The sequence below is a fragment of the Sus scrofa genome, chromosome 3 (assembly GCF_000003025.6).
Source record: "Sus scrofa isolate TJ Tabasco breed Duroc chromosome 3, Sscrofa11.1, whole genome shotgun sequence".
Taxonomy (NCBI): domain Eukaryota; kingdom Metazoa; phylum Chordata; class Mammalia; order Artiodactyla; family Suidae; genus Sus; species Sus scrofa.
Window position 1 is genome coordinate 111,225,153 of NC_010445.4, and position 27,590 is coordinate 111,252,742.

Sequence of the window (27,590 nt, forward strand, 5' to 3'; positions counted from 1 at the left end):
GAGACATCAGCATAAAATCATGTTTCACTTGATATAGATGCAAATGGCTAATAGATAAAAATATTTATAGATGAGTGCATTTTCTTGTTCTGTTAACTAAGAGGACCCCAAAAGGAGTGACACCTCAGTAGCAACAAGCCTACTGAGCATTCAGATATTGGTATCTAATACGTTTCTCCAATAAAATAAAACGGAACTAGGACTTCTTGGAGAAATGGCAGATTCTAAGACTAGAGCAGGAAATATGTAAGATGGGCCTGAGCATCTTGCAGTGCTATAAAGTAATGTGCTCCAACAAACAAACCTAAAATAATGCGGGTTAGTCAAAGGGACAGGGGAGCCAACTGAATAGCTTCCAATGGCCAAAGGTGGAATAATTTCATCAGCAAACTAAATAATGTAGTACTGGTTTGTAACCCAAAGTATAAAATAAATGTTTATAAGTCTATACTGACATAAATATGTGACATGGGAAAATACATAAATCTCCCATGCAGAAGAATTCCAAATAATTTATGCAGCTATTCTGCCCTTAAAGGGGTAGAGCATAAGTCCCACTTCTTAATGGTGCACAGCACACAGTGACTCCTTTCTAAAGAGGACAGTACGGACAGAAGGAGAAATGAGTAACTGTACAGTAGAGAAACCACCCTCTCAAGCCAAAGCCATCAAGGTTAACAACAGTGCTGAGTCATATTGACGGTACGGACCCTAGATACGACGAGATGAAATGGCACATTATCTCTGAGGTAACCAAAAGCCCCCATGGTCTAACCATGAGGAAAACATTAGACAAGTCCCAGTTGAGGGACATTCTATAAAAAGGGCTTACCAGGACTCCTCAAAACTATCAGGGTCATCAAAATCAGGGAAAGTCTGAGAACAGGAACTAAAGGAACTAAATACAGGAACTAAACAGACCAGAGAACTAAATGTAATGTGAGATCTTGGATGGGAGCCTATAGACAGAAAAAGGACATTAGGGGAAAATGAAGGAAATCTGAATAAAGTGTGGACTTTGTTAATGCTGATTAATCAGTCCTGGCCCATTAACTATATCATAGATGTTAGCGATGGGGAAAACACTGTGGGATACACAGGAATTCTCTGTATTATCTTTCCAGTAATTCTGCAAATCTAAAGCTAAAAGTTCTAAAAATAAAGTTTATTTTTAAAAAAATAGCCCTTTACTCACAAGGCCCTGTACACCAAAAGTATACAGGATAAGCCAGTTGTTAAGACCAGTCTTCGATGGCAGTAGGGAATGTGAAATTATCAGTTATTCTGAGGGAATATAATCAACAATTGAGTGTACATTTTTCTTTAAAAATGTAGAATAAAATTCAACTCCTCTGAGGAACTAATGTACACATAGGAAGTTCATTAACTACTTTCAGAATTGTGCTCAACAGAGGTAGCAAAAAAACAAAGTCATCAAAAATTTCTGGAATCCTTTACACAATAGAGAAAACAGTATCTTCAGATCATGAGCATCTCAAAAAAGCATGTCCTGGTAAACATATTTTTAAAAAAAGGAAAAACAAAATAAAACAAAACCCAAGGTTGGTAATTTCTTAACATCACAGCCTAAACCTGTAACGAATGATCTTTAGCTTTGTATTCTAAACCCCTAACAAAAAAAATTGTTTTCGATTGCACCTGTGCAGGTTCCCGGTCAAGGATCAAACCCATGCCACAGAAGTGACTCAGGCCACAGCAATACAACACCAGATTCTTAACCCGTTGAGCTACCATGGAACTCCATCTTCTAACAATTTTGCTTCAATCTACTTCTGTAACTGTATTTTCTACTCTTTACCTATGCAAGCTCTGCTCCAAGAAAACTCGTTTGCACATAGACAAAATGAAAACACAACCTATGGACTGAGAGAAAATATTTGCAAAAGATGCTACTGACACAGGGATTTCCAAAATATGTAAACAATCACAGAGTTTAATATTTAAAAAAAAAAAGCCAATCAAAAAATGGGGAGAAGACCTAAATAGACATTTCTCCAAAGAAGACATAGAGACGGCCAATATGCACATGAAAAGATGCTCAATATCGATAATTATTAGAAAAATTATGACAATGAAGCACTATCTCACACCAGTCAGAATGGCCATCATTAATAAGTCTGCAATTAATAAATATGAGAGAGGGTATGGAGAAAAAGGAAAACTCCTATACTATTGGTGGGAATGTAAATTGGTGCAGCCACTACGGAGAACAGTATAGAGGTCCTTGAAAAACTAAAAATAGAGCTACCATATGATCCAGCAATTCCACGCCTGAGCATCTATCCAGACAAAACTCTAATTCAAAAAAACACACTGCAGGAAACAATATTCAGTATCTTATAATAACCTATAATGGAAAAGAATCTGAAAAAGAACATATATATTTATATATATTTCTTTATATGTATATAAAACACTGAATCACTTTGCTGTATACCTGAAACTAACATAACGTCGTAAATTATCAATTTAAAAAAATGGTTAAAAAAGAACTAGTTTGCGCAATGCTTCCAAAATGCCATCCAACCTTAGTCTGTGATGCTTCTCTGTAGCTCTGTCTTCCTAATTACAGTGCCATCCCCTCTGTTCATTTTCTTTTTTTTTTTTTTTTTTGTCTTTTTACCATTTCTTGGGCCGCTCCTGCGGCCATGGAGGTTCCCAGGCTAGGGGTCGAATCAGAGCTGTAGCCGCCGGCCTACACCAGAGCCACAGCAACGCGGGATCCGAGCCGCGTCTGCAACCTACGCCACAGCTCACGGCAACGCCAGATCCTTAACCCACTGAGCAAGGCCAGGGATCGAACCCACAACCTCATGGTTCCTAGTCGGATTCGTTAACCACTGCACCACGACGGGAACTCCTCTGTTCATTTTCTACACTCTACCCCTGCTTCAAGACCCAGCTAAAACCCTTCCTCCCCCATAAAGCCTCAGGGGACCATAAAGGCACAACAGTCACCGCTTCATCAAAACTCCTGTACCACTCATGCGGCACTTAGCAATATTCACTTCTTCAAGAAAAAAGCCCTTAGTGTTAACTTACCAAGCGCCTATACCACAAATAAGTGTTAGGGGAATAAAAGATGAGTAAGACATGGTCTCTGCCTTCCAGGTGCTCTCAGAAGGGCAGAGGAGACAAAAATGCAAACAAACAGCTACTGGACAAAATAGTACTGCCACAGGGGTGTGCATAATGTGACATGACGCTACAGTGCAATATGCTGCCACATTTCTCTTTTATGTTTCAGTTTGTTCCTCCAATGAAACCAAAGTCCTCTTCAAAGGTAGGGTTCTTCATCTCCACTCGATGCTGTATCTATGTCAGCCAAAAACCAATTTGGATCTTGTTCCACTAAAACCGTAATTTCACCTTATTTTCTTAAGAGAAATGTGGGCAGAATCCCTGTTCGGAGACATGAGACTTACAACAATGAATTAATAAACTTTTTAAAGCTATTATTATCGCCAATGACTAGATATTAGGAATGCATCTATTATTCCGATTTCACTTTGTTAACAGCCTTAAGTGAAGCTCATTGTTTTCAATAAAAAAACAAACTTGAAAAAAGAAAAAGGAATAGTCGGAGTTCCATTGCGGTGCAGGAGAAACCAATCCGACTAGGAACCATGAGGTTGCGGGTTCAATCCCTGGGCCTTGCTCAGTGGGTTAAGGATTCAGCGTTGCCGTGAGCTGTGGTGTCAGTCACAGACACAGCTCGGATCTGGCGCTGCTGTGGCTGTGGTGTAGGCTGGCAGAACAGCTCCAATTAGACCCCTAGCCTGGAACCTCCATAGGCCGTGGGTGTGGCCCTCAAAAGACAGAAGACAAAAAAAAAAAAGAAAAGAAAAAGAATCATTTGAGCTATACCTTTTATTTTCCTGGGAGGCACTAAGCATTAGGGACAGGTAAAAACAATAGAAGCCAATTTTTTTAAAATGCTTCAGGAGTTCCCTGGTGGCTCTGCAGGCTAAGGATCCAGTGTTGGCACCACTGTGGCTCTGGTTACTGCTGTGGCATGGGCTTGAGCCCTGCCTGGGAACTTCCACATGCCACAGGCATGGCTAAATAAAAAAATAATTCAAGATGCTTCAGATGAATTCTTAGTGTCAAAGGAAAAATGCTAACAATAATATGTAAAGTAAAAAAAATTACTCAAAACTATAAAGGACAGATATGCATGTGACAAATATACAGAAAAATACTGGGAGTAAAATACACTAAAATGTTAATAATATTCATCTCTAAATTGTGCGGGATTAAGGATTTGTTTCTCTTGGTACTTATCTGTATTTTAGGTTGTCACTAATAAAAATACATTATGATAATTTAAAGATCCAATTATTTGAGGAGCGTGCTGGAGAGGAAGAAAAGTGATAAAGGGAGGACAACAAAGAGAGATGACCAACCAAGGACAATACTCATCTTCAAAACTGATCATTAAATAACTCCTCCGAATACATGATTTTTGAGCGGAAATGCTTCACACACAATTCAGTACCTCATTTTCCCAAAAAGTTCTTACAAATTCAATTGAGTAAATCAAAACTGGCAACATCTGCTAAATTTACACTTGCCACTGAATTTCAAAAAATAGCTTGGTTTGCCTTTTCATTTGTCTTGTGAGAGGGAACATTTTAAATGCACCTTGTTTGTACTTCCAAGATGTTCTGTTTTTCTACAACTGTGCTTTTAAAGCCTTGTTTACAACACATGCCGTCAAAATTATACAGGTGTATGCAAATGCATGTATATTAATACTCCTCTCCGTCATCCACCATTGGTTAGAGTAGCAATGAGCCAGGCTGGGACCTGCGACCTAGGACCCTTTGCTGCAGGACTTGCACCCAGACAAACATCTCTTCAAGCAACAAAATACAAAGAAATTATAAGGGACTAAAATAACTGTGTGCATGCATAGTTGGGTCAAATTATGGACAATAAGACAACAAAAATCCTAAAAAAACCAACTGCTCCCTCTGAAGAGCGGAGAGCAAAGCAGGGTACTACACATGCCCCCTACACACACCACCACCAAAGGGGTGGGCAAACTACCTAAGCCACCTCTCTGGCCTGACCCCTGGACTCGCCCCTACCCTCACCCCATGTAAGGAACCAGTTGCCCCCCAACACTGTCAGGGTGTAAACAAGCAAAGGAACCTGTTGCTTGTTTTCACCCCCGCCCTGCCACAGCAAGGGCCCCAATAAAGCTTGCCTGAATTGCCTGGCCAGCCTCTTATCAATTACAGTTACTGAAGGAAGGCCAGAACCCAGGGCCGTAATACTACAACTGTGCTTTTATGCACATGTATTAACAGTCCTCTCCTGAATCACCTACCATGTGGGCCAGGGAGTTCGCCCTGCAGCATAAACCCGTGAGAAATGCACCCTTACAGTCACTGAGACATGCGGAACAATCACAGCAGCACCATTCACAACAGCAAACAAAAAATAAAATAAAAGAAAGAAAATCCAAACACTGACCAGCACTAGAACGGAAAAATGAACCATGGTATTCTCACGCAATGGCACACTGTAAGCAGTGAGTGTACAGCAACAACACACTACACGGGTGAAGCTCTCAGACAAGTGCTGAGTGAAGGAAGTCAGACACACACGACTACAGGCTATTTGATGCCATTTGCAGAGAGATCCAGAAGAGGCAAAGTTCATAACGGTGATAGAGGCAGCAGAGCATTTATTCTGGGCAAGAAGGTCACAGTGATGGGAGGGGGCAGGAGTCGGGCTTCTGGAAGCTGGATACCTTCCGCCTCTGGATCTTCAGGGTGCCAGTTACGTGATGTGCTCATTTCTGGAAATTTGCCACACTCTATACTCCTGACCTGAACACTCTTCTGCAGATACATTATTCTTCAACAAGTTATATTTCGACATTATATTAATATTTGTTTCCAAGGCCCTGACACCTGCTATGCTTGGCTCTGGTGAGCTGCTCCTCCCACACCTTCCCACAGCACCTGAGCCCACACCGACCACTACTCCTGCTCACATCACCTGAGGCTGTAGCTCTGCTCGTCTATTGTCTTGAGCATTCTGTCCAGCCTGAGGGTGAGAGAGGAGTCCTTGATAGGTCTCAGATGAGACACTTGAAAGATGCAGAGCATTCTTTTTCAAAACATGCTCCAGGCCGTGGCCACGGAAGTGCCCAGGAGCAGGGGCATCGCGCATCTGGATGGCATTTTTCAGCAGTGGGCCACGCAGTCTATCTCAGCTTAGTGCTTGCTTTACAGACACCTCAACCCTCTTCTCTTCAGCACACAAGATGTGAACACTCTTCTGCATGGACACATTCAAAAGACGTCTTTCTTTAGGGAGCGCAGAGAAGAGGAGGGGAGGAGAATGATGAGGTGTTAGTACCGTGTTTCTTTCTACGCTTCCCTTGCACACCAGCAGAACAGGGTCAGCGAAGGAATTACACAACCAGTGGGTGGTGCCCGACCCTGAAGGTGCTTGTCCCAAACGCAAAGCTGTCCTCACCTTCTTCGAACCAGGAAGCCAGAGAGCAGTGGTTTCCGACCATGCTACGAATTACGACATGTTCTTCTCATTGAAGCATATGACCCGCCCTTCCTCCTTTCTGCAATTGTATTTTAAATCGAAGTGAATTATCAGTATTACATTGGGGGAAAACAATTTCACAATACCCTTTGAGGTAGCTGAACACACCCCAGGGTGTTGCAACAGCGAGGCTGAAAAATCACTGCTTCGGAGTTTCTGTTAACTGATTTTTATTCCCCGAAGTTCTCTAAACTGATCTATCTTCCATTTTGAAATGTTCATTTAAAACATTTTCTGGGGGTTCCCGTAATGCTCAGCGGTTAACAAAGCCCACTAGGTAGTACCCATGAGGACGGGGGTTCGATCCCTGGCCTCGCTCAGTGGGTTAAGGAACCGGTGTTGCCATGAGCTGTGGTGTAGGTCACAGACACGGCTCAGATCCTGCATTGCTGTGGCTGTGGTGTAGGCTGGCAGCTTCAGCTCCGATTCAACCCCTAGCCTGGGAACCTCCATCTGCCATGAGTGCAGCCCTAAAAAGACCAATCAATCAATCAATAAAACATTTTCTGGTCTTGGAAACTAACAAGTCCCTTAGGGAATGCAGAACCTGAAGGGTAAACTGTTCACCTAACAGATCCGTGGTGTGCTCCTCGACACACTAGGCACTCTTCTAGATACTGCGGTACAGCAGTGAACAAAACAAACTCCATCGTCTGGGCTAGTGAATAAACAAAGGTGATCACGTATCCCAGTTTGCCTGGGACTGTCCCGGCTCAGCAGTGAACATACGAAATCCCAGAAAACCCCTCACCTCCAGGCAAGAAAGAGCAGTTGGTCCCGTAGCAGAAACGGAGAGCTAATAAATAAGCAGCCCTAAATGCATCAGAGGGTGATAAAGTGTAATGAAGAAAATCAAGGATAAAGGTGAGAAAGGAATGAGCTGGGACGTCAGGGCAGGGCTCTCTGGCAGAAAGACGGGAACTCTGGAGGAGAGCAGGCCATGCAGACAGCTGGGAGAAGAAAGTTCCAGGCAGACGGAAATGAAAATGGTAACCAGCAAGTGGAAAGGTTCGGAAGTGGTCCTTAGCATTTGTGAGGACAAGCAAGGAGGCCTGGGTGGCTGGAGAAGGGTGAGCAAGGAATAGACTGGAAGAAGACAAGCTTAGAGAAGCACCTGTAACCACCAGAGCAGACCCACCACTTAGGGTTCAGCACAAGTTCTAACTTCCTTCTTATGATCTTTAATCCCACAGTTCCAACCATAATAACTTTCCGTTTTCATTTTAATGGCACCTCTGTCCTAATGTATGGGTCATCCTCTCTTCGCACAGTACATAAAGCAGGTGAAAACACTATGCGATTATCCCACAGCACTTCCTGTATCAATCATCTCAACACCGAATTAGATACACCGACAGCCATTTGTTTTCATGTGTCTGTATCTCCCTAAAATTTAGCCTCCTTGAGGTCAAGTGCCACATAATAACACAGTGTTGGATATACAGTGTGTAATCAATAAACACCCACAGACAGGCTTTTCCTCCATTTGCCTATTATGGATTTTGATGCTTTTTCATTAGTAAAGGAGAGCATCGGTAAAGTCAGCATCTTAGGCATAATATGACAGATGAAACAGTACAGCAAACATGTCAGATAAAACAGAGCAAAAAGCAAAGCCACTGACTAACTCATACTTCAGGGATAGCTCTTTAATCAGCATTGCTTAGGACTACATGGCTCAGAGCAAGAGTGCAAACAGCAAAATGCTCCATAAATAACCAACTCAATCAAGAATCAGGGAGTTCCCGTTGTGGCTCAGTGGGTTAAGCCACACTGTCCACAATGCATCCACACTGTCGTGACACATTGTCCGTGAGGATTCGGGTTCGATCCCTGGACTCGCTCAGTGGGTTAAGGATGTAGCACTGCCACGGACTGCAGTTTTTGCAGATGCAGCTTGGATCCGGGGTTGCAATGGCTGTGGCAAAGGCCTGCAGCTGAAGCTCTAATTTGGCCCCTGGCCCAGGAATTTCCATATGCCACAGGTGTGCCGTACAAAAAAAAGAATCAACTCTTCCTATTGTCCCTGAAAAATACTTCTAAGCACAGATTAACTAGATGATTGTCATGTTAATGTTGCATAAAAAACCTTCCACCCCAGGCCCAAACCAAATTAACTGGACCTCTGCCCTGTGCTATGTTGTATTCACATTATTTTCCCACATTAAATGAAAAGTCTATGGGAGTCCCCGTCGTGACTCAGTGGTTACTGAATCCGACTAGGAACCATGAGGTTGCGGGTTTGATCCCTGGCCTTGCTCAGTGGGTTAAGGATCCACCGTTGCCGTGAGCTGTAGCGTAGGTTGCAGACACGGCTCAGAACCTGAGTTGCTGTGGCTCTGGCATAGGCCAGCAGCTATGGCTTCGATTCGACCCCTAGCCTGGGAACCTCCATATGCTGCAGGAGCGGCCCAAGAAATGGCAAAAAGACAAAAAAAAAAAAAAAAAAAAAAGGCTGTATGTTTCCCCTTTTAACCAGGGAACACACTAGAGTAAAGTTCAGGCTTCATCTCCATGGCTAACGCCTTAGGCCATAACTTTCCATTAATACTGACATACAAGGAGTTCTCGTCATGGCTCAGTGGTAATGAACCCAACTAGTATCCATGAGGACACGGGCTCGATCCCTGGCCTCGCTCAGTGGGTTAAGGATCTGGCGTAGCCTATGAGTTATGGTGTAGATCACAGACGCAGCTCAGATCCCCCATTGCTGTGGCTGTGGTGTAGACCACCAGCTGCAGCTGTGATTCGACCCCTAGCCTGGGAACTTCCATATGCTGCAGGTGTAGCCCTAAAAAGACAAAAAATAAAAAATAAAAAATAAAAAAAAATACACACACACACACATATATAGACATTCATGTTTTGGTGAATAAATTATTAGCATATATAACGTAAAGCAATGAGGCAAATTTTCAACAAATCTACTACAGTTTATGACTGCTAATCTTAAAAGCAGCTCCCAGAAATACTATAAGCTCACTGCAACATTGCTTCCATTTCTATCACAGGAAATGCTTCCAGTTCAGTTCATGAGATCAAAAGAAAACAATTTTGGTATTTTATAATTACACCTCAATATCAAAATTTGCAATCATCCAGCATCCACAACAACCTGATTTACCTCAAAAAAGTAGAAAAAGATAAAGAACATAAATCTGTAAAGAAATTTTTGCCCAGCAGAAAGGAAAACTTTATATTAAAAGTTAAAGCTGTAAGGTTGCAGGATATAAGATCAATACACAAAAATCAGTTGTTTCTATACAGCAACAATGTGAAACTGAAAATGAAATTAAAAACAAGTCTAGGGAGTTACCACTGTGGCTCAGCGGAAATGAACCCACCTAGTATCCATGAGGATGAGGGTTTGATCCCTGGCCTCGCTCAGTGGGTTAAGGATCCAGCATTGCCACGAGCTGTGTATAGGCTGCAGACACAGCTCGGAGTCCACGTTGCCGTGGCTGCTGCATAGGCTGGCAATTGCAGCTCCAATTTGACCCCTAGCCCAGGAATTTCCATATGCCACAGGTACGGCCCTAAAAACAAAATAAAAAAAAATAAATAAATTGAATAAATAAAAACAAGTCTATTTACAAAAAGAAAAAAGCACTTACAAATAAATTTAACAAAATAAGCGTAACACTTAAAAATATTAAAGAAAAACAAAAATGGAAAGGTATTTCATGTTCCTCGATTAGAAGACTTAATATTAAAATGGCAACAATCTCTAGCTGGTTATACAAATTACATTCAATCTCTATAAAATCCCAACTGGATTCTTTGCAGAAACTGACAAGCTGATTCTAAAATTAATATGGAAATGAGAGAGACCCAATAGTCACAACAATCTTGGAAAAGAACAAAATTTCTATTTCCCAATATCAAAACTTACTACAAAATCACAGCAAGCAAGACAGTGTGGTACTGGTATATGGTTAAAATATAGATCAACATAACAGAACTGAGAGTCCAGAAATAAACCCACACGTTTATAGTCAATTGAGTTTCAGATTGCCAAGAATGCCAAAACAATTCAGTAACGAAAAAAGTCTTTCCAAGAAATTGTACTCGGGCATCTAGATCTTGTAAAACAATCCTTCGCCCCATGTACAAAAATTACCTCAAAATGGATCAAAGACCTAGACATAAGAGCAAAAATTATTAAACCGTTCAAGAAAAACATGAGCAAGTCTTCATAAACTTAGACTAGACCGATAGTTCCTTAGATATAAAACCAGAAGCACAAGCAACAAAAGAAAAAACAGACAAGTTGGATTTCATAAAAATTTAAACCTTTTGTCCTTAAAATGCTATTACCTAGAAAGTGAAAAGACAACCCACAGAATTGGCAAAAATTCGGTAAGTCACATATCTTGATCGAGAACTTACACCCAGAATAAATAAAGACCCCCCTCCACCTCAACAATAAAAAGACAAATAACTCAATTTAAGAACGGGCCAGGATTTGAATAAACATTCTCCAGAGAGCTACATAAATGGCCAATTGACACATGAAAAGATGTAAAGCATCATTAGGCATCAGGAAAATGCAAACCAAAACCACAATGAGAAAACAGCTTTATACGCACTAAGACGGTATAATCATAAAGATAGATTATCTCAAGTGTTGGTGAGAATTCGAAGAAACTGGAACAATTACACACCATGGTGGGGATGCAAAATGGAACCGATACTTTAGAGAACAGTCTGAGAGTCCCTCAAAAAGTTAAACATAGTGCTGGCCTTTGACCCTATAAATTCCACTCCTCTATACCCAAGAGATATAAAAATATGCCCAGTATTTATGATGGCCGAAATGTGGAAACAATCCAAATGTCCACCACCTGCCAATAAAATGTGGTAAATGTACGCAATGGAATATTATTTGCCAGTTAAAAATGAAGCGGGTGATCCATGTTTTATTGAAAATGCTATGCTAAGTGAAAAAAGTCAGTCACAAAGGACCACATATTGTGTGATTCCATTTATATGAACTATCCAGAATAGGCGAATCCATAGACAGAATGTAGACCAGTTATTGCCTAGTGAATATGGGTGGGGTGAAGAGAATAGGGAAGTGACTGCTAATGGGTTTGGGGTTTCTTTTAGGGGTGATGACAAGGTTCTAAATTTGAACGTGGTGATAGTTACACAACTTTGAATATACTAAAAACCACTGAATTATATACACTTTAAGTGGGTGAATTGTATGGCATATAAGTTACATCTCGAGAAAACTGTTATTTTAAAAAATCAAAGCTATCCCCCAAATGGAAAATGATCCCTCACTGGAAGTAATGCTAAGCAAAGGCAAAGGGCCTTCTACTGGAGATATTACTGTAAAAGATGGATTCAATTAGTGGCTCCCAATAGCAGTTCACAGACTAATACACAAAAATCACTCAGGGAATTCATTGGTCCCTAAAGCATCTAATTCAGTATGTCCAATGGGGTCCAAAATGTTGTATTTTTAACATGCTTCCTAAATTATTCTAATGTATAGCCTGAAGTGGGAACAACAGTACCACGTAAGATCTTAGGTCAGTAACTGGATGCTTCTCTGGTGTCTGAGATGTGCAGCTCTAGATATGCAGCTGTCTGTCTAGTACGTTCCATTTACCTAAGAATCTCCAAGTCCTTAATGGAATTCACCTTCCTGAATGACGAGTCTGGGTTTGAAAGAGGTGGCTCCAGCAAATGGATTAGAGGGCCTCATACATTTTGCTTAACCTTCTGCACACCCTTTAAGCTACTTGAAATCATTTTTTGGAAAGAAACAGATTTAAATAAATTAAATAAATAAAAGATCATGCATTTTCTCTAAAACTGTTCTTTCCCAAACTAAGACACAATGGAGAGAGTCCATCTTTTTCCCTCAAATATTTAGAGATCGGCATAATTTTACATTAAAAAATACAGGTATTTTGTATAATACAAAATGCAAAACGTTCGTGAATTTTTAAGACAAAAATGCAAAACGTTCGTGAATTTTTAAGACAAACCCCAGAAACTTCAAAGACATTTCATATTAGCCAAGGGGACTATTTTGGACTACACACCCAGATTCATACTAAGGGTACAGTTCATTCGAAGTGGAAAAATCCAAGAAGTCTAGGCATTCTGTTTTCCACTCAAATAGGTAATCTCCCTTCAATCAGAACCAAACAGACTAATTCGTTTGGGTTATTAGTGATTATGCTCTGTGTACTTCAAGAAGGAAGGAAAAACGTCTGAGCCTTATCTAAGAACTAAACCATAACCTAGTCGACCAAAGCGTCCTTCAGAGGCAGGCTGTGCTCAGAGAAATGTCTGCTGAGGATCAGGCCTTGCAGTTTGTCCTGTCCTAGGGTTTTAGCCAGATGACAGCCAACATCAAGGGCTTCCAGGGCCTAGGAGACCTCACCCAGCTAATAATGGAGGAGGGTGTGTCCTGACTGCTTGCCCAGCCCGCTGTTCCATGAAGCAGCACTGGGTAGCCGGCCTGAGGCTTTAGATGAACGACGACTGAAGAGAGCTGTTCCCCTAGATTTGTAATCTTTCCTTTAGATACAGTGCTTTAATTTTTGCTTTTTCAGCTAATCTCTCAAAAATATTTATGATAACTTGACTCAGGGACTAAATATCAGAAGAGTGGAGTTATGATACCCACTCCAACACAACTCTATAAATCTAGGTCAATTTCCTTAATACTAAAACAGAAAGCTGGAGTAAGATGAAACTTAAGGGACCTTTCTAGCTTTTAAAGTCTATATTCTCACTAAGATACATACATACATACATACATACATACATACATAGACAGACAGAGACAGGTAGATAGATAGATAGATAGTCAGTCCATGCTCACAATTCTTGCCAATACTGAAGATGTGCCTTGCAAGTTTTAAAGCACGTTCAAAAAAAATTAATTGTAAACATATATTTCTTATCCCTTCCATCACGGTGTTCCTTCTTACACCATGCTAGCTCAAAGCCCCTTCCTTCCCTTTAGATTTTTACAACAGCTGGAGTTCCTGTCGTGGTGCAGCGGAAACGAATCTGATTAGGAACCATGAGGTTGAGGGTTCCATCCCTGGCCCCGCTCAGTGGGTTAAGGATCCAGCATTGCTGTGAGCTGTGGTGTAGGTCGCAGATGTGGCTCGGATCTGCGTTGCTGTGGCTGTGGTGTAGGCTGGCGGCTACAGCTCCAATTAGACCCCTAGCCTGGGAGCCTCCATATGCGGCAAGCGGGCCCTAAAAAAAGACAAAAATAAATAAATAAATAGACTGTTACAACAGTCCTCAATTCTGGTCCTCAATCTCTTCTGAACCCATTTTTTACACTGACCACACTGCAGTTAGATGATCCTCCAGAAGTTCCCATCGTGGCACAGTGGTTAACGAATCCAACTAGGAACCATGAGGTTGCGGGTTCGGTCCCTGCCCTTGCTCAGTGGGTTAACCATCCGGCGTTGCCGTGAGCTGTGGTGTAGGTTGCAGACGCGGCTTGGATCCGTGTTGCTGTGGCTCTGGTGTAGGCGGTGGCTACAGCTCCGATTCGACCCTAGCCTGGAACCTCCATATGCCGTGGAGCGCCAAGAATAGCAAAAGACCAAAAAAAAAAAAAAAAAAAGATGATCCTCCAGGTATCATTTCCTTCAAAGGGCTCTTAACCTGGCATTCAATGCTCTCCACAGTCTTAGCCCAATTTATCTTTCTAAGCCTACTCTTCAGCAAACCTATTAGCACCTTTCCTGCAATACAGTATACATGTCATTTGTTTATGTCATTCCCCCTATTTGAAATACTCTCTGCCATACTCCCCACTATTGTTCCACTCTTCAAGTATAATAATGTCTCACCTCCACTACAAAGCCTTTGCTGATAAGCTTCCTCAAACTTCTGGAGTACTTAGCCTCTAATATATCTTTGGCATTTCGCATATGCTACCCGCCCGTGGGTAGATTTAATACAGGAGAGATTTGTAGGGGTACTTCTGCCTTATCTTTTCCAGGTAAAGCCTTCAGCTTCAATATAGGGCGAATCTGTAACACCAAGCATCTAAAGGGACCATATTTAAGCTATATTAAAAAAAAAAAAAAAATCAGGAGTTCCTGCTGTGGTGGAGTGAGTTAAGACTCTAACTGCAGGGGCTCATGTTGCTGCAGAAGCGCAGGTTCGATCCTCGGCCTGGCGCAGCAGGTTAAGGATCCAGTGTTGCCACAGCTGTGCCACAGGTCTCAGCTGCAGCTTGGATTCAATCCCTGGTTGGGAACTTTCATATGCTGGGGGTGCAGCCATAAAAAATAAAATACAATAAAAAAATATACGTTTTTCCAAAAAATCACCTTAAGTAACAGGTTATAAGTAATGATTAGAAAATTGGCAACAAACCCATCCTACTCTTGCCAACTGAATCTCTACAGCCGGGTTCCAAAATTTAAGATAATTCTTTCAGTTTGTGTTAGGTACTTAAAGAATAAATTCCATTTAATACTTTAAAAGGGGGGAGGAGTAAGAGTTCAAAGCAAGTCCTCAAACTTTTAATTACAAAACTTAAATGAGACCCCAAAAATTCCAAAAAAACAAAACTATGCACATAGTTTTTGAATAATAATAAACCCTCTTCTGGGATAGGCATCATAGCAAAATTGAACTTGAGAAGGGAAAGAAAGAGACATTTTGTCTGGTCAGATCTTTTCAACAAAATGGCACATGTTTTTCTCCACCAGACATGAAAAACACAATTTTGATACAAACCGCATGTGCTCTGACAAGTACTCCCACCTCTTTCTCTGCCTGAACTCCAGACACATTGTACGTGAACTACAAAGGTTTTGGTCTTGCTTAATAAAGAACACTTAATCTGGTCTTTACCCTTCTGATAATACTACTGAGATAATGTGGGTACAAGTCCAAAGTTGCCACTTTCACTTCTACATTAAAAAAAAAAAAAAAAAGGCGCCTCTAGAAAAGCCAAGAAATACTCCCCTAACGAGCCCTGTGATGAAGTGTGAGTAAACATTACAAAATTGACTGCAGGCATGAAATAGTAAGCTAAAACAAAGAAAATGTTTTCAACATGTCTCCTTAAGCTGAAGAAAAAATATTTTAACCAACATGCTGGAGACTTTGATTAATTCAAAAGAGTCGGAAAGCAAAACTGCAATGAAAAAAATATATATATCTTATTTAAACTATTTCGGCACATAAGGAGTTGTACTTATTTCACGGGACAGAGCAAAAAGGAGCACAAAAAAATCCACATGTTTGGCAAATTTATCTGGTAAGCAATTGTCAAGAGCTAACTTTATTTTCCTTTCAACAAATAAAGATCATCTGAACACACTTGCGGTACTCACATGCAGAGCCGAGGGGTCTGGCAGGAACTCAGCATCTTCTCCGAAGATAAAATCGGGAGGCAGCTCTGGATATTGGGCATTGAAAATGATATCCCCTAAAATAAAAGAAAATGTCAGGCCCTTTTTGTTTCCTTGCAAACGTTTCCTTGCATGAATGATCTGAGGAGGGTACCAGAAAAACAACTTCTGAAAGAAGCTTATATTTTAAAAAAATTTTTGAAAAGCACTTTCTGAATGATTAATTCTGCAAACGAAAGAACGGGGTATCATCTTTTAATGTAACATCCAGAACATGCAATCAAAAACTGTTGTCTCTTAAGACACTCTACATATTAAGTACCCAAAAAGAAAAACAGAAGTAACCACAGCCAAAGTACATGCAGATTTTTAATAGGAAACATTACTGTCCAATCACTGCCTGCTAATTAATAAGCCTTGATAATTGCTAACAGGACGGATTCTCTAAAATCCTTGCCTTGGAGAAATCAAACATACAAACCTTTGGTATAATGGAAAGAACATTCAGCTTGGGGTCCAAAAAGTCAGGTTCATAGCCACAAGATCACCTCATTACCTATTAGCCTGAGTCATCTTGGGCAAGTTTTAACTTTCAGTCCAGTTACCTCCTCAGTAGAAAGGGGATATAATAGTACATTACAGATCTGTTGTGAGGACAGAAAGAGACAGCATCCCTAGCGAAGTGTCTGGCGGGTAGCAAGCACTCAACAAGTCATGCGGGAGAACTACCGTTGGTATCACTAGTATTAAACTGAAGCCTAAGACAAGCTACAATTCTCCTTAGCCAATCTGTGTTGGAAGTTCGTCTACCCCTGTGTTCCTCTCCTTTCTCTTCCTTTAGCCCCCCCTTTTCCCCTCTGCTCACCTCTAGAACCAGTCCTCATCACTCCACTAATACCAAGGCGCAGATTAGTATGCCCACAATCGAACACACACGTGGGGTTCTGGTGTTGATGTGTCTCCACTTGTATCCATGCACACGACTGCTGCACCCACCCACGTACACAGGGTTATGCCAGCCCAGTCATTTTTACTGCTCAAACAACAATAGCTTTAGAGGGATATTCAAATTTAAGCATTCAGACCTCAGGTCGCTTTTAAGCCCTTCTATCACTCTATACTGTGTATTTCGATTTCACACTCAGCAAGTCTAAAAACATGCTCTCGACTGTCCTTTTCTTTACTCCTCTCTTCCCCTGACAGACTTCTAGGGATACTGAGATTCAGAATCACCCATGCGGAAACTTTAATGTCATCTTTGATCTCACCCAAACCCTTTAGACTCTTAGAAAACAAGGAATCTCAATTTTTCCTCCAAAGTGTTTTTCGTATGGATATTTCCTACTGTAACAGTTCAAACCAAGCCCAGCTGACCTAGTCCATTCATTTGTGCCTTCAAAGAGCAAATATTTGGTGTGTTTTTTTTTTTTTTCCTTTTTTTAGGGACACATCTATGTCGTAAGTAAGTTCCCGGACTAGGGGTCTAATCAGAGCTACAGCTGCTGAATTATGCCACAGTTACAGCAACACCAGATCCGAGCCACATCTGTGACCTACACCACATCTTGTGGCAACAACGGGTTCTTAAGCCACTGAGTGAAGCCAGGGATTAAACCCACATCCTCACGGACACTGTGTCAGGTTCTTAACCCCCTGAGCCACAAGGGAACTCCCCAAAGCAATTATCTGAACTCTAGGCACCTGTTTGGCATGAAAGATCAAACAAAGAACTCTGGTTTTTTTAGGTTTTTTTTTTGTCTTTTTGCTATTTCTTTGGGCCACTCCGGAGGCATATGGAGGTTCCCAGGCTAGGGGTCGAATCGGAGCTGTAGCCACCGGCCTACGCCAGAGCCACAGCAACGCGGGATCCAAGCCACGTCTGCAACCTACACCACAGCTCACGGCAACGCCGGATCGTCAACCCACTGAGCAAGGGCAGGGACCGAACCCGCAACCTCATGGTTCCCAGTCGGATTCGTTAACCACTTCGCCACGATGGGAACTCCAAGAACTCTGTTCTTAAAGAATAAACAGACTTGGAGTTCCCGTCGTGGCGCAGTGGTTAACAAATCCGACTAGGAACTATGAGGTTGGGGGTTTGATCCCTGGCCTTCCTCAGTGGGTTAAGGATCCAGCATTGCCGTGAGCTGTGGTGTAGGTTGCAGACATGGCTCGGATCCTTCGTTGCTGTGGCTCTGGCGTAGGCTGGCGGCTACAGCTCCGATTAGCCCCCTAGCCTGGGAATCTCCATGCGCCCGAGGGATCAGCCCTAGAAAAGGCAAAAAGACAAAGAATAAACAGACTAGAAGAATTACTACCATATCCTCTTAAATGGTCTCCCAGTTTCCCTCCAGCTCATAACACATATTATCATAAAGTAAGTCTTCTTAAAGTACTGCTTGCCCCAAAAGGTCCAACCTCAGAAAAACTTCAATGGTTCGCTAATGTCAAATGAAGTAAGAGTGAAGTGGGTTTTTTTGTTTTTTTGGTTGTTGTGTTTTTTTGTTTTTGTTTTTTCAGGGCTGCACCAGCAGCATATGGAGGTTCCCAGGCTAGGGGTCAAATCGAGCTATAGCTGCCAGCCTACACCACAGCCACAGCAACGCCAGATCCAAGCTGTGTTTGTGAGCTACACCACAGCTCGTGGCAACGCCAGATCCTTAACCCACTGAGTGAGGTGAGGCCAAGGATTGAACCTATGTCCTCATGGATCCTAGTCAGATTCATTTCTGCTGAGCCACGACAGGAACTCCTATGAGCCCTCTTAATCACCTTCTCTTGCATGAAGTCTTCCCTAATAAATCCAGTACATACTGATTACTATTACTTCTGAAAATCAACAATACATGGTGCATGAGAGGCACTAGGATAAACACTGTGTCAATACAAAGATGGTTGTCCTCAAGGAGCTTACATTTAGTGAGGGAGACAAAACATATGCACAGAAGCACAAATACACAGCGAGGGAAAGTACATATGCTTGATCTTCCTGAATATCTTGTAAGCGTTTGGAAAATCAACATGCTCTTATTTCATGTCTCCAACAGGGCAAAGTGTAATACATCCAAAATATTTTCAGGAAATGCTCAGTATATGAAAGAAATCCTATTCTCCGAATTGCATATCTAAGTACTGACAAAATCTACAGTAAGGAATAAAGTACGGAAAAGTTACTTCTACCACTTTCTGTAGGAGATAAATCTGAGCAAGAAAATACACCCTTGAGAAGTTGGGTGTGGAATTCAATTATCAAACGTAGTACAATCACTACCTCTCCTTCACCCTACACTCTATCATTTTCTCTGGTTTTTAACTATATCTATTACAAATTATAAACTTTTCTTCAAATGCACTAACTAGAAAGCATTAACCCAAGCCAAGACTAAGAAGCACTAGCAAAGACAACATGAATGTCCTAATTACTCATCCTTATTCGACTAAACCCAGCACACACAACTCCTCAGGAGACTATACATTAAAGATGCATTTTTTAAAGTCTCACAGTTAGCTTACTTTATGACTTTTAGAGAAATCCTTCATAAGTTAATAGAACAGAGGCATTAAAGTTCTGGAAAAAGCCACGCTAGACTCTATTCCTCCTTGATGTTCAAAAAACAAATAGCACGCTAAATTCCAATAAAAAAAGAAATTGTATTACTTTTGTTACTACAGGAAGATACAAAGTTGGATTTTCAAGTTCACAAAGGAGCATTGTCAGTAATACAGATTTCCAAATCACTGAACATTAGAAATCTGATCCAAGGATATCCACTCTTGCCAATTCTATTCAACATTGTACTGGAGGTTCTAGCCAGGGCAATTAGGCAAGAAAAAGAAATGAATGGCATCTAGATTGGAAAGAAAAGGTAAACTGATCTCCATCCACAGATGACGTGATCTTGAATCAAGAAAACCCTAAGGAGTTCACACACACACACAAACACACACACTCACACACACTCTAATGAACCTGTTTCATAGGGTACAAGATAGATACAAATAGATTTATAAAATCAATTGCCTTACTATACACTACCAACAAAGAATCCATGCATGAAGTTAAAAGAATTCCATTCGCAACATTGAAAAGAATAAAATACTTCAGAATAAACTTAATAAAAGAAGTGTTAAGTTCTGAAAATTACAAATTATTCTTGAAAGACATGAAAAAAGCCTACTTCTTAAATGGGACGACATCTCATGCTCATGGATCAGAAGACTTATTAATAACATCTTATCACTAAGATGGCAATACTACCTAAATTGATCTCCGTTATTTCATGCAATTCCCGTTGGCTTTCTTTTTTTGCAGAAATTGACAAATCACTCCTAAAAGTCATATGGAAATGTAAGCAATCCAGCATGGCCAAAAAGTACTCTTGAAAAAGAACAAAGTTGAAAGACTCACACTTTCCAATTTCAAAACTTAATACAAAGCCACAATAATCAAGACAGTGTATGATGACATAGGGACAGACACACAAATCAATGGAAGAGAATTCAGAGTCAAGAAATAAAATTTCATACTTATAGTCAACTGATTTTTGGCAAGGATGCCAAGAAAATTCACTGGGGCAAAAAGTTTTTCATCATTTGACAGCCATAAGGATGACCAAGAAAAAAGGTGTGTACAAAACAAATGTTGGTGAGGTTGTGGAAAAACAGGAACCTCTGTACTCCATTGGGGGGAATGCAAAATGAAGCAGGAGCTGTGGAAAACAGTTATGACAGTATTTTAAACATTGAAAAACAGAATTACCATATGAGCCAGCAATTTCACTCTGGGTATATACTGAAAAGAAGTGAAATCACTGTTAATGTCTCAAAGAAAGAAAGATTTTGGCCACACCCACAGCATGTAAAAATTTCCATCAGTGATCAAACCTGTACCACAGCAGTGACCTGAACCACAGCAGTGACAATATCAGATCCTTAAGCCACTAAGCCACAAGGGAACGCCAAAAAATTTATACTCAGGTTCATAGCAGCATTATTCACAACAGACTAAGGGAAACAACCCAAGCATCCACCCATTATCTGAGACAAATGGATAAAAGAAATGTGGTGTGCATATAAAAAGGAATTTTTTTTTTTTTTTTTTTTTTTTAGGGCCGCACCCACAGCACATGGAGGTTCCCAGGCTAGGGATTGAATCGGAGTTGTAGCTGCTGGCCTACGCCACAGCCACAGCAATGCAAGATCCAAGCCACATCTATGACCCACACCACAGCTCACGGCAACACCAGATCCTTAATCCACTGAGTAGGACAGGGATCAAACCCACATCCTCATGGACACTAGTCGGGTTCATCAACCACCGAGCCACAATGGGAACTCCCCCTGTTTACCTACTCTTGTTGCTTGTGCTTTTGATTTCATATCTAAGAAGACATTGCCTAATTATGAAGATTTACTTTCATATCTTCTTTGTTGGTTTTTATAGTTTTTGCCCTTATGCTTAGGTCTTTGATCCATTTTGAGTTAATTTTTGTGTATGGCATGAGTTGAGAGTCAAGTTCATTCTTTTGCATATGGCGATCCAGTTGCCCAGCACCGTTTGTTGAAAAGGCTGCCTCTGTCTGTTCAGGCTGCTATAACAAATTACTATACACTGGGAGGCTTAAACAGCACATGTTTAATTCTCATAGTTCTGGAGGATGGGAAGTGGGAGATTAAGGTGCATTACTGTGGCTGGCGTAGGCCGGCAGCTACAGCTCCAATTCGACCCCTAGCCAAGGAACCTCCATATTCTTCGAGCGTGGCCCTAAAAAGACAAAAAATAAAAAAACAAAAAGCAAAAAGTAGGTAAACAGGATTTCATAAAAATTCAAAACTTTTGTCTCTCAAAGGATACTATCTAGAAAGTGAAAAGAAAATCCACAGAATGGGAGAAAATATAGGATTTGGCAAATCACATATCTCATAAAGGACATGTACGCAGAATATAAAGAAATCTTATACTTCAACAATAAAAAGGCAAACAATTAGGAATTTCTGTCATGGCTCAGCGGTAATGAACCTGACTAGCATCCATGAGAACTCGGGGTTCAATCCCTGGCCTTGCTCAGGGGGATAAGGATCTATCATTGCCATGAGCTGTTGCAAAGGCTGCAGACACAGCTCAGATTCCATGTTACTGTGCCTGTGGCATAGGCTGGCAGTTACAGCTCCCATTCGACCGCTAGCCTGGGAACTTCCATATGCCGTAGGTGCAGCCCTAAAAAAGAAAAAAAGAAAGAAAGAAAAGGTAAACAATCCAGTTCAAAAATAAGCCAAGGATTTGAATAGAAATTTCTCCAAAAAATATCGTAATGGTCAATAATCATATGAAAAGATACTCAATATCATTAGTCATTTAAAAAATGAAAATGGAAACCACAATAAGATATCACTTCAGACCCACAACAGGGCTACGGTCAAAAAGACAAATAATGACAAGTGTTGGTGAGGCTATGGAGAAACTGGAACACCCATATACTGCCGGTGGAAATATAAAACAGTGCCACGCTTTGGAAAATAGTTTCTCAAGTCTTCAAAATGCGAAACATAGAGTTACCTCAAGACCCACTAATTCTACTCCTAGGTATATACCCAAGAAAAATGAAAACATATATCCACACAAAAACCTGCACGAGAATGCTTGGAGCCGCATTATTCACAACAGCCAAAAAGCAGAAACAGCCCAAAATTCATCAACAGAAAAATGGATAAATAAAATGTGATATATACATTCAATAGAATACTATTCAACTATAAAAAAAAGAAGTACTGATGTGGATAAACCTTGAAAACTTTATGTCAGGTGAAAATATTTAGACACAAAAGGCCATATACTAAATGATTACTGTATAATTTCACTTACATGAAATGTCCAGAAGATGTAAATCCATAGAGACAGAAAGTAGAAAAATGGTTGCCAGGGGCTGGGAAAGAGGGGAATGGGGAGTTACTGCTAACGAGTACAAAGTTTCTTTTGGTGGAGATGAAAATGCTCTGGAATTAGTGTTGATGGCAACTTTGTGAATGTATTAAAGAAAAAACCCGCTAGCTTGCACACTTCAAAGAGTGACTTGCATGGTATGCGAATTATACCCCAAAAGGCCATTGTTGTTTTTAATCTAATGCAAAAGGTCAGCCCACTTTAATCCAAACTTAAACATACATAAAGCAGAAAGTGTTGACTCAATGGTTATGAGTAAATTATTTTTTATAAATAAAATCATCTTGAAAATGCAATTGGAGAGTTTTCCATTTAAAGAAACTCTGCAGTGAGTCCTTTTTAAAAAGCAAAGAATACTGGTGTAAGATGAATACTTAACAAAGACTTGTATTTTTCAAGAAGTTCCCGCAATGGGTCATTTTAAAGGAGAGTAACTCGCCGGTAAAATGGTTGGAGGGAGGGAGGAGTTGGGAGGGTGGGAATAACATATACGCAGATGATTAAATGAGAACCTACTGAAGAGCACAGGAAAATCTATTCAACAGCTGGTAGTAACCTCTATGGGAAAAAAGAAAGGATATATTTATATGTGTAACTGATTCACTTTGCTGTACATCTGAAACTAATACAACACTGTAAGTCAACTAAACTCCAATAAAACTTTAAAAAATAACGGAAAGTCCTGTGGAGAGGTAATACTTTTAAATGTCATTGATTTCAGACAATTTTGAAGCAGCCAAAAGTATTTAGATGTACAGTAAATATCTTAAAGAAAACAATGTAAACCAATTATTACGCCCTCAACTGAAAGGATCCTTTTAGAGAGAAAGGGATTCCCGTATTACACACAGTCAAAATTCCAGGCAAGTATTTTTCAAAACAAAGACATAAATGAAGTATCTTTCAGAATCTCACACGCCCACATTTCAGAATTTCTCAAACTCTTACCTCCAAGCTCAAAGAACTCTTAGATACTTTAATACTCTGTAGCCTCTTCGGAGTAAAACGGAGTCAGTAAATCAGTCAAGAACATTTATTAAAAACCCACCATGCACAGATGCACATACTGGACACCTGGGGAGTTATACAGGAAGTGGAAAACACAGTCCCTGACCTCGAGGCAGAGACGGGGGAGAAACGACCAACACAAATCACGGAGCGGAGCAATAACATCGCATTTCCTTTATGTCACCCTGGAGAAGGCGAAACGAACACACAGTACAGATTACCTGGATACTGCTTACTGCAACTTTCATAAAAGGGAAGAGGAGGCAAGAGAACAAAGAGATCAAAGTAAGATCAGAGGTGACATAAGGTGAGGTGAAAAAAAAAAGAAAGAGAAAGAAACAAGACACCTAGAATGCTAAAACTGTCACTAACACCTCGCAGCAAAACGGCACTTTCAAGCCTAATTTTTTTGTGTGGCTCCCCGAAGACTGCTGGGCTACACGTGGAAGTCCAATGGGGCAGAAGGTCCTCTCCCTGAAAACACGCAACCACCATTCTTCCTATAAATCATAATAGGTGCCAGCAAGTTTTTATTACGTGCTTGTGCCCTGGCACTGACACCCTTTTTCTTCCTTAAAGTTTTATCGAAGTATAGTTGATTCCTGGTATTGTGATCATTTCTGCTGTACAGCAAAGCGACTCCGTTACAGACGTACACACATCCATTCGCTTTCAGATTCTTTTCCCATAGAGATTATCACAGAATATTGGGTAGTGTCCCTTGCTATACAGCAGGTCCCCCGTGGCCAGTCATACCATGTACCACAGTGTGTATGTGCCAATCCCAGACCCCACGCCCCACGTCCACCCCTCCCCCTGGCGGCTGACACTCTTTAGAACACATCAGCACCATCTCAGGAAGGCCCAATCACCAGATCGGGAGAGTGGACCAGATGTCCCACGGCCCAGTTACAGAAGGAACACAGACTGCCCACAAGTTCCTTTCCTGATTCTTACTAGTGAATAATACCATGCTATTTTGTCCATCTTAAAGCTCAAATAACTGCCAGGAAAACAGCTTCAAAGAAACAATTCAAGTGGTAAATAACTGGAGTTCTGCCAACGATGGAAGAATTATTCCTATCAGTGGCTACATTAAATGATTATTTACTGAAACTCTGACTATGGGAAGCAAGGGTCAGACGAGAATCTACGGAAGAGCCAGGGTGAAGGAGGATTTTCTTTTCTTTCTTTTTTTGGCCTCTTAGGGCCACACCCACGGCTTATGGAGGTTCCCAGGCTAGGGGTCCAATCAGAGCAGCTGCCAGCCTGCACCACAGTCACAGCAACACAGGATCCAAGCCTACACGACAGCTCACGACAACACTGGATCCTTAACCCACTGAGCAGGCCAGGGACTGAACTTGCAACCTCATGGTTCCTAGTCGGATTTGTTTCCACTACGCCACGGTGGGAACCCCTGAGGAAGGATTCTCCATGTAAAGGCAGGTTAAGCAAAAGTTTCGCAGGAGGATTTTGGAGGGGTAACTCATTTCCAGAGGTTAGTTTTACCTCTTGATAGTGTTTCCTTACACTGAAACTTACCCTCTCTCTGCAAATGTCACCTACTGGTTCTTAGGAACGAATGGAACAAGTCTAGGTTCACGTTAATATTAGAGCCTCTCACTTATTTGCAGGCAGTTCTTGTGACCTCTCTTTCCATCCCACCATGAGTCACCTCTGGACCAGGCTAAACGTCCCAGTTTCTTTCACCAGTCCTCTTAGGACTCGGCCCCACTTCCCTCATCAGCCTCCTCCTCTCTCTTCTCTGCATGCAGCCAATTTGTCTACACAGTCCCTAAGAGGGTAAGATCCAGACCTAAACATAAGATTCCAGGTGTCTCGAAGGAACACAGACTCAAGTAAAAAAATAATAATAACAATAACAATAATAATAATAATCCAGCCTTCACTTGAGATGTTAAACTGCTATTTACAAATACCACAGCAAACTGAAATAGCTTTTTTGGCATCCGTATCCATGTTCATTCATATTATGCCTCCTATCAACTAAAAAAGCCCCTGAATTTTTGCAGATACACTAATGCTAAGCCCTACAGCCCTCAGTCTTAATTTGGACGGCTGAATTTTGGAAGCCGCGTCAAGATTTTAAATGTATCCCTATTAGATTTCAATCTTATTAGATTTACCTCTCCATTTGCAGCCCATAATAATATTCTTCGGTTCTATTCCAGTGTGGGGTTGGCACCCCCAGTATCAAGTTATGAACAGATTGGGCCAAGCATACTTTTGGAAAACTCCCTCTCTGGCAGCCACAGTTCAATTATTAGTACCTCTTGGGTGCCATCACTCAAACAGTAACATTCACCCCAAAATACCATGAACCTGAACATTCATGACGAGGATATCATAAGAAACTTATCGAGGAGTTCCCATCATGGCTCAGCGGTTAGCAAACCCGACTGGCATCCATCAGGAAGCAGGTTCGACCCCTGGCCTCTCTCAGTAGGTTAAGGATAGGGTGTTACCATGAGCTGTGGTGCGGGGCAAAGATGCGGCTGGATACAACGTTGCTATGGCTGTGGTGTAGGCCGGCAGTTATAGCTCCAATTTGACCCCTAGCCTGGGAACCTCCACATGCTGTGGGTATGGCCCTAAAAAGACAAACACACATACACAAACACACACACAAAGAAACTTATTAACTGCCTCAAAGATGTACTCAGCTTTCCCTACAGACTCAGAGAGCCCGCCAATGATTCCACCGTGATTTTTGTCTTGAGAGGTAAAATTTCTTTTCCAATGTTAAGGAAAAGAGACTATAAATTATATTTGAGAGTTGGTATAATTTGCATGAAACAGGCCCACAAAAAGGAAGGATGGAAGTGGGGTGCGATTAAACTGATATCATTTCAATTTCCCTTCTTTCCTTATAAGACTTCCTTCTATCAGAGCCTTAGCCCTAGACTGAGACCACATTTACTCCTTTTTTTCATTTCTAGTATCTAAAGCTGTGCTGTGCAACAGAAATATAAGCCATATATATAATTATAAACTTATCAGTCCAAAAAAAAAAAAAAAATTGGGAGTTCCCGTCGTCGTGGGGCAGTGGTTAACGAATCTGACTAGTGAACCATGAGGTCTCAGGTTCAATCCCTGGCCTTGCTCAGTGGGTTAAGGATCCAGCATTGCCATGAGCTGTGGTGTAGGTCACAGACACGGCTCGGATCTGGCGTGGCTGTGGCTGTGGCTATGGTGTAGGCCATCGGCTATAGCTCCAATTGGACCTGTAGCCTGGAAACCTCCATATGCCTCAGGTGCAGCCCTAAAAGGACAAAAAAAGACACACACACACAAAAAATAAAATAAACTTATTAGTCACATGAAAAGACTAAAAAAGGGATGAATCAAATTTTTAACAATTAAAAAAAGTGTATAAACAGTAAAATTTACCATTTTGTGTATAGTTAAACAAGTTTTATCATGTGTGTAGATTCACATGCACAGATTTGGGTAAACACCACCAAAATTAGGAGACAGAACAATTCCATCACCCTCCAAAACTTCCTTAAGCAATGCCTTTTTTGTTGTTGTTGTTGTTCTTTTTTTCAGGTTGTCCCAAAGCAACGCCTTTGCAGTTAATTCCCCCACCTTCCCTCATCCCCAGCAACCTCGGCTATGTTCTCCCTCCCTTCAGTTTCACATTTTCCATAATGTCATACAGA

The 27,590-nt window shown here is 41.1% G+C and overlaps 1 protein-coding gene across 2 annotated transcripts in view; it reads right to left on the minus strand.

Annotated features, from left to right (window-relative positions):
- BABAM2 (BRISC and BRCA1 A complex member 2) overlaps positions 1–27,590 on the minus strand; it is a 431,165-nt gene that overhangs the window by 327,903 nt on the left and 75,672 nt on the right. For both annotated transcript variants that reach the window (XM_021088348.1, XM_021088349.1), the window contains exon 4: positions 15,939–16,033. In XM_021088348.1, coding sequence (XP_020944007.1) covers positions 15,939–16,033 — 95 coding nt within the window. The remainder of the gene's footprint in view (positions 1–15,938; positions 16,034–27,590) is intronic.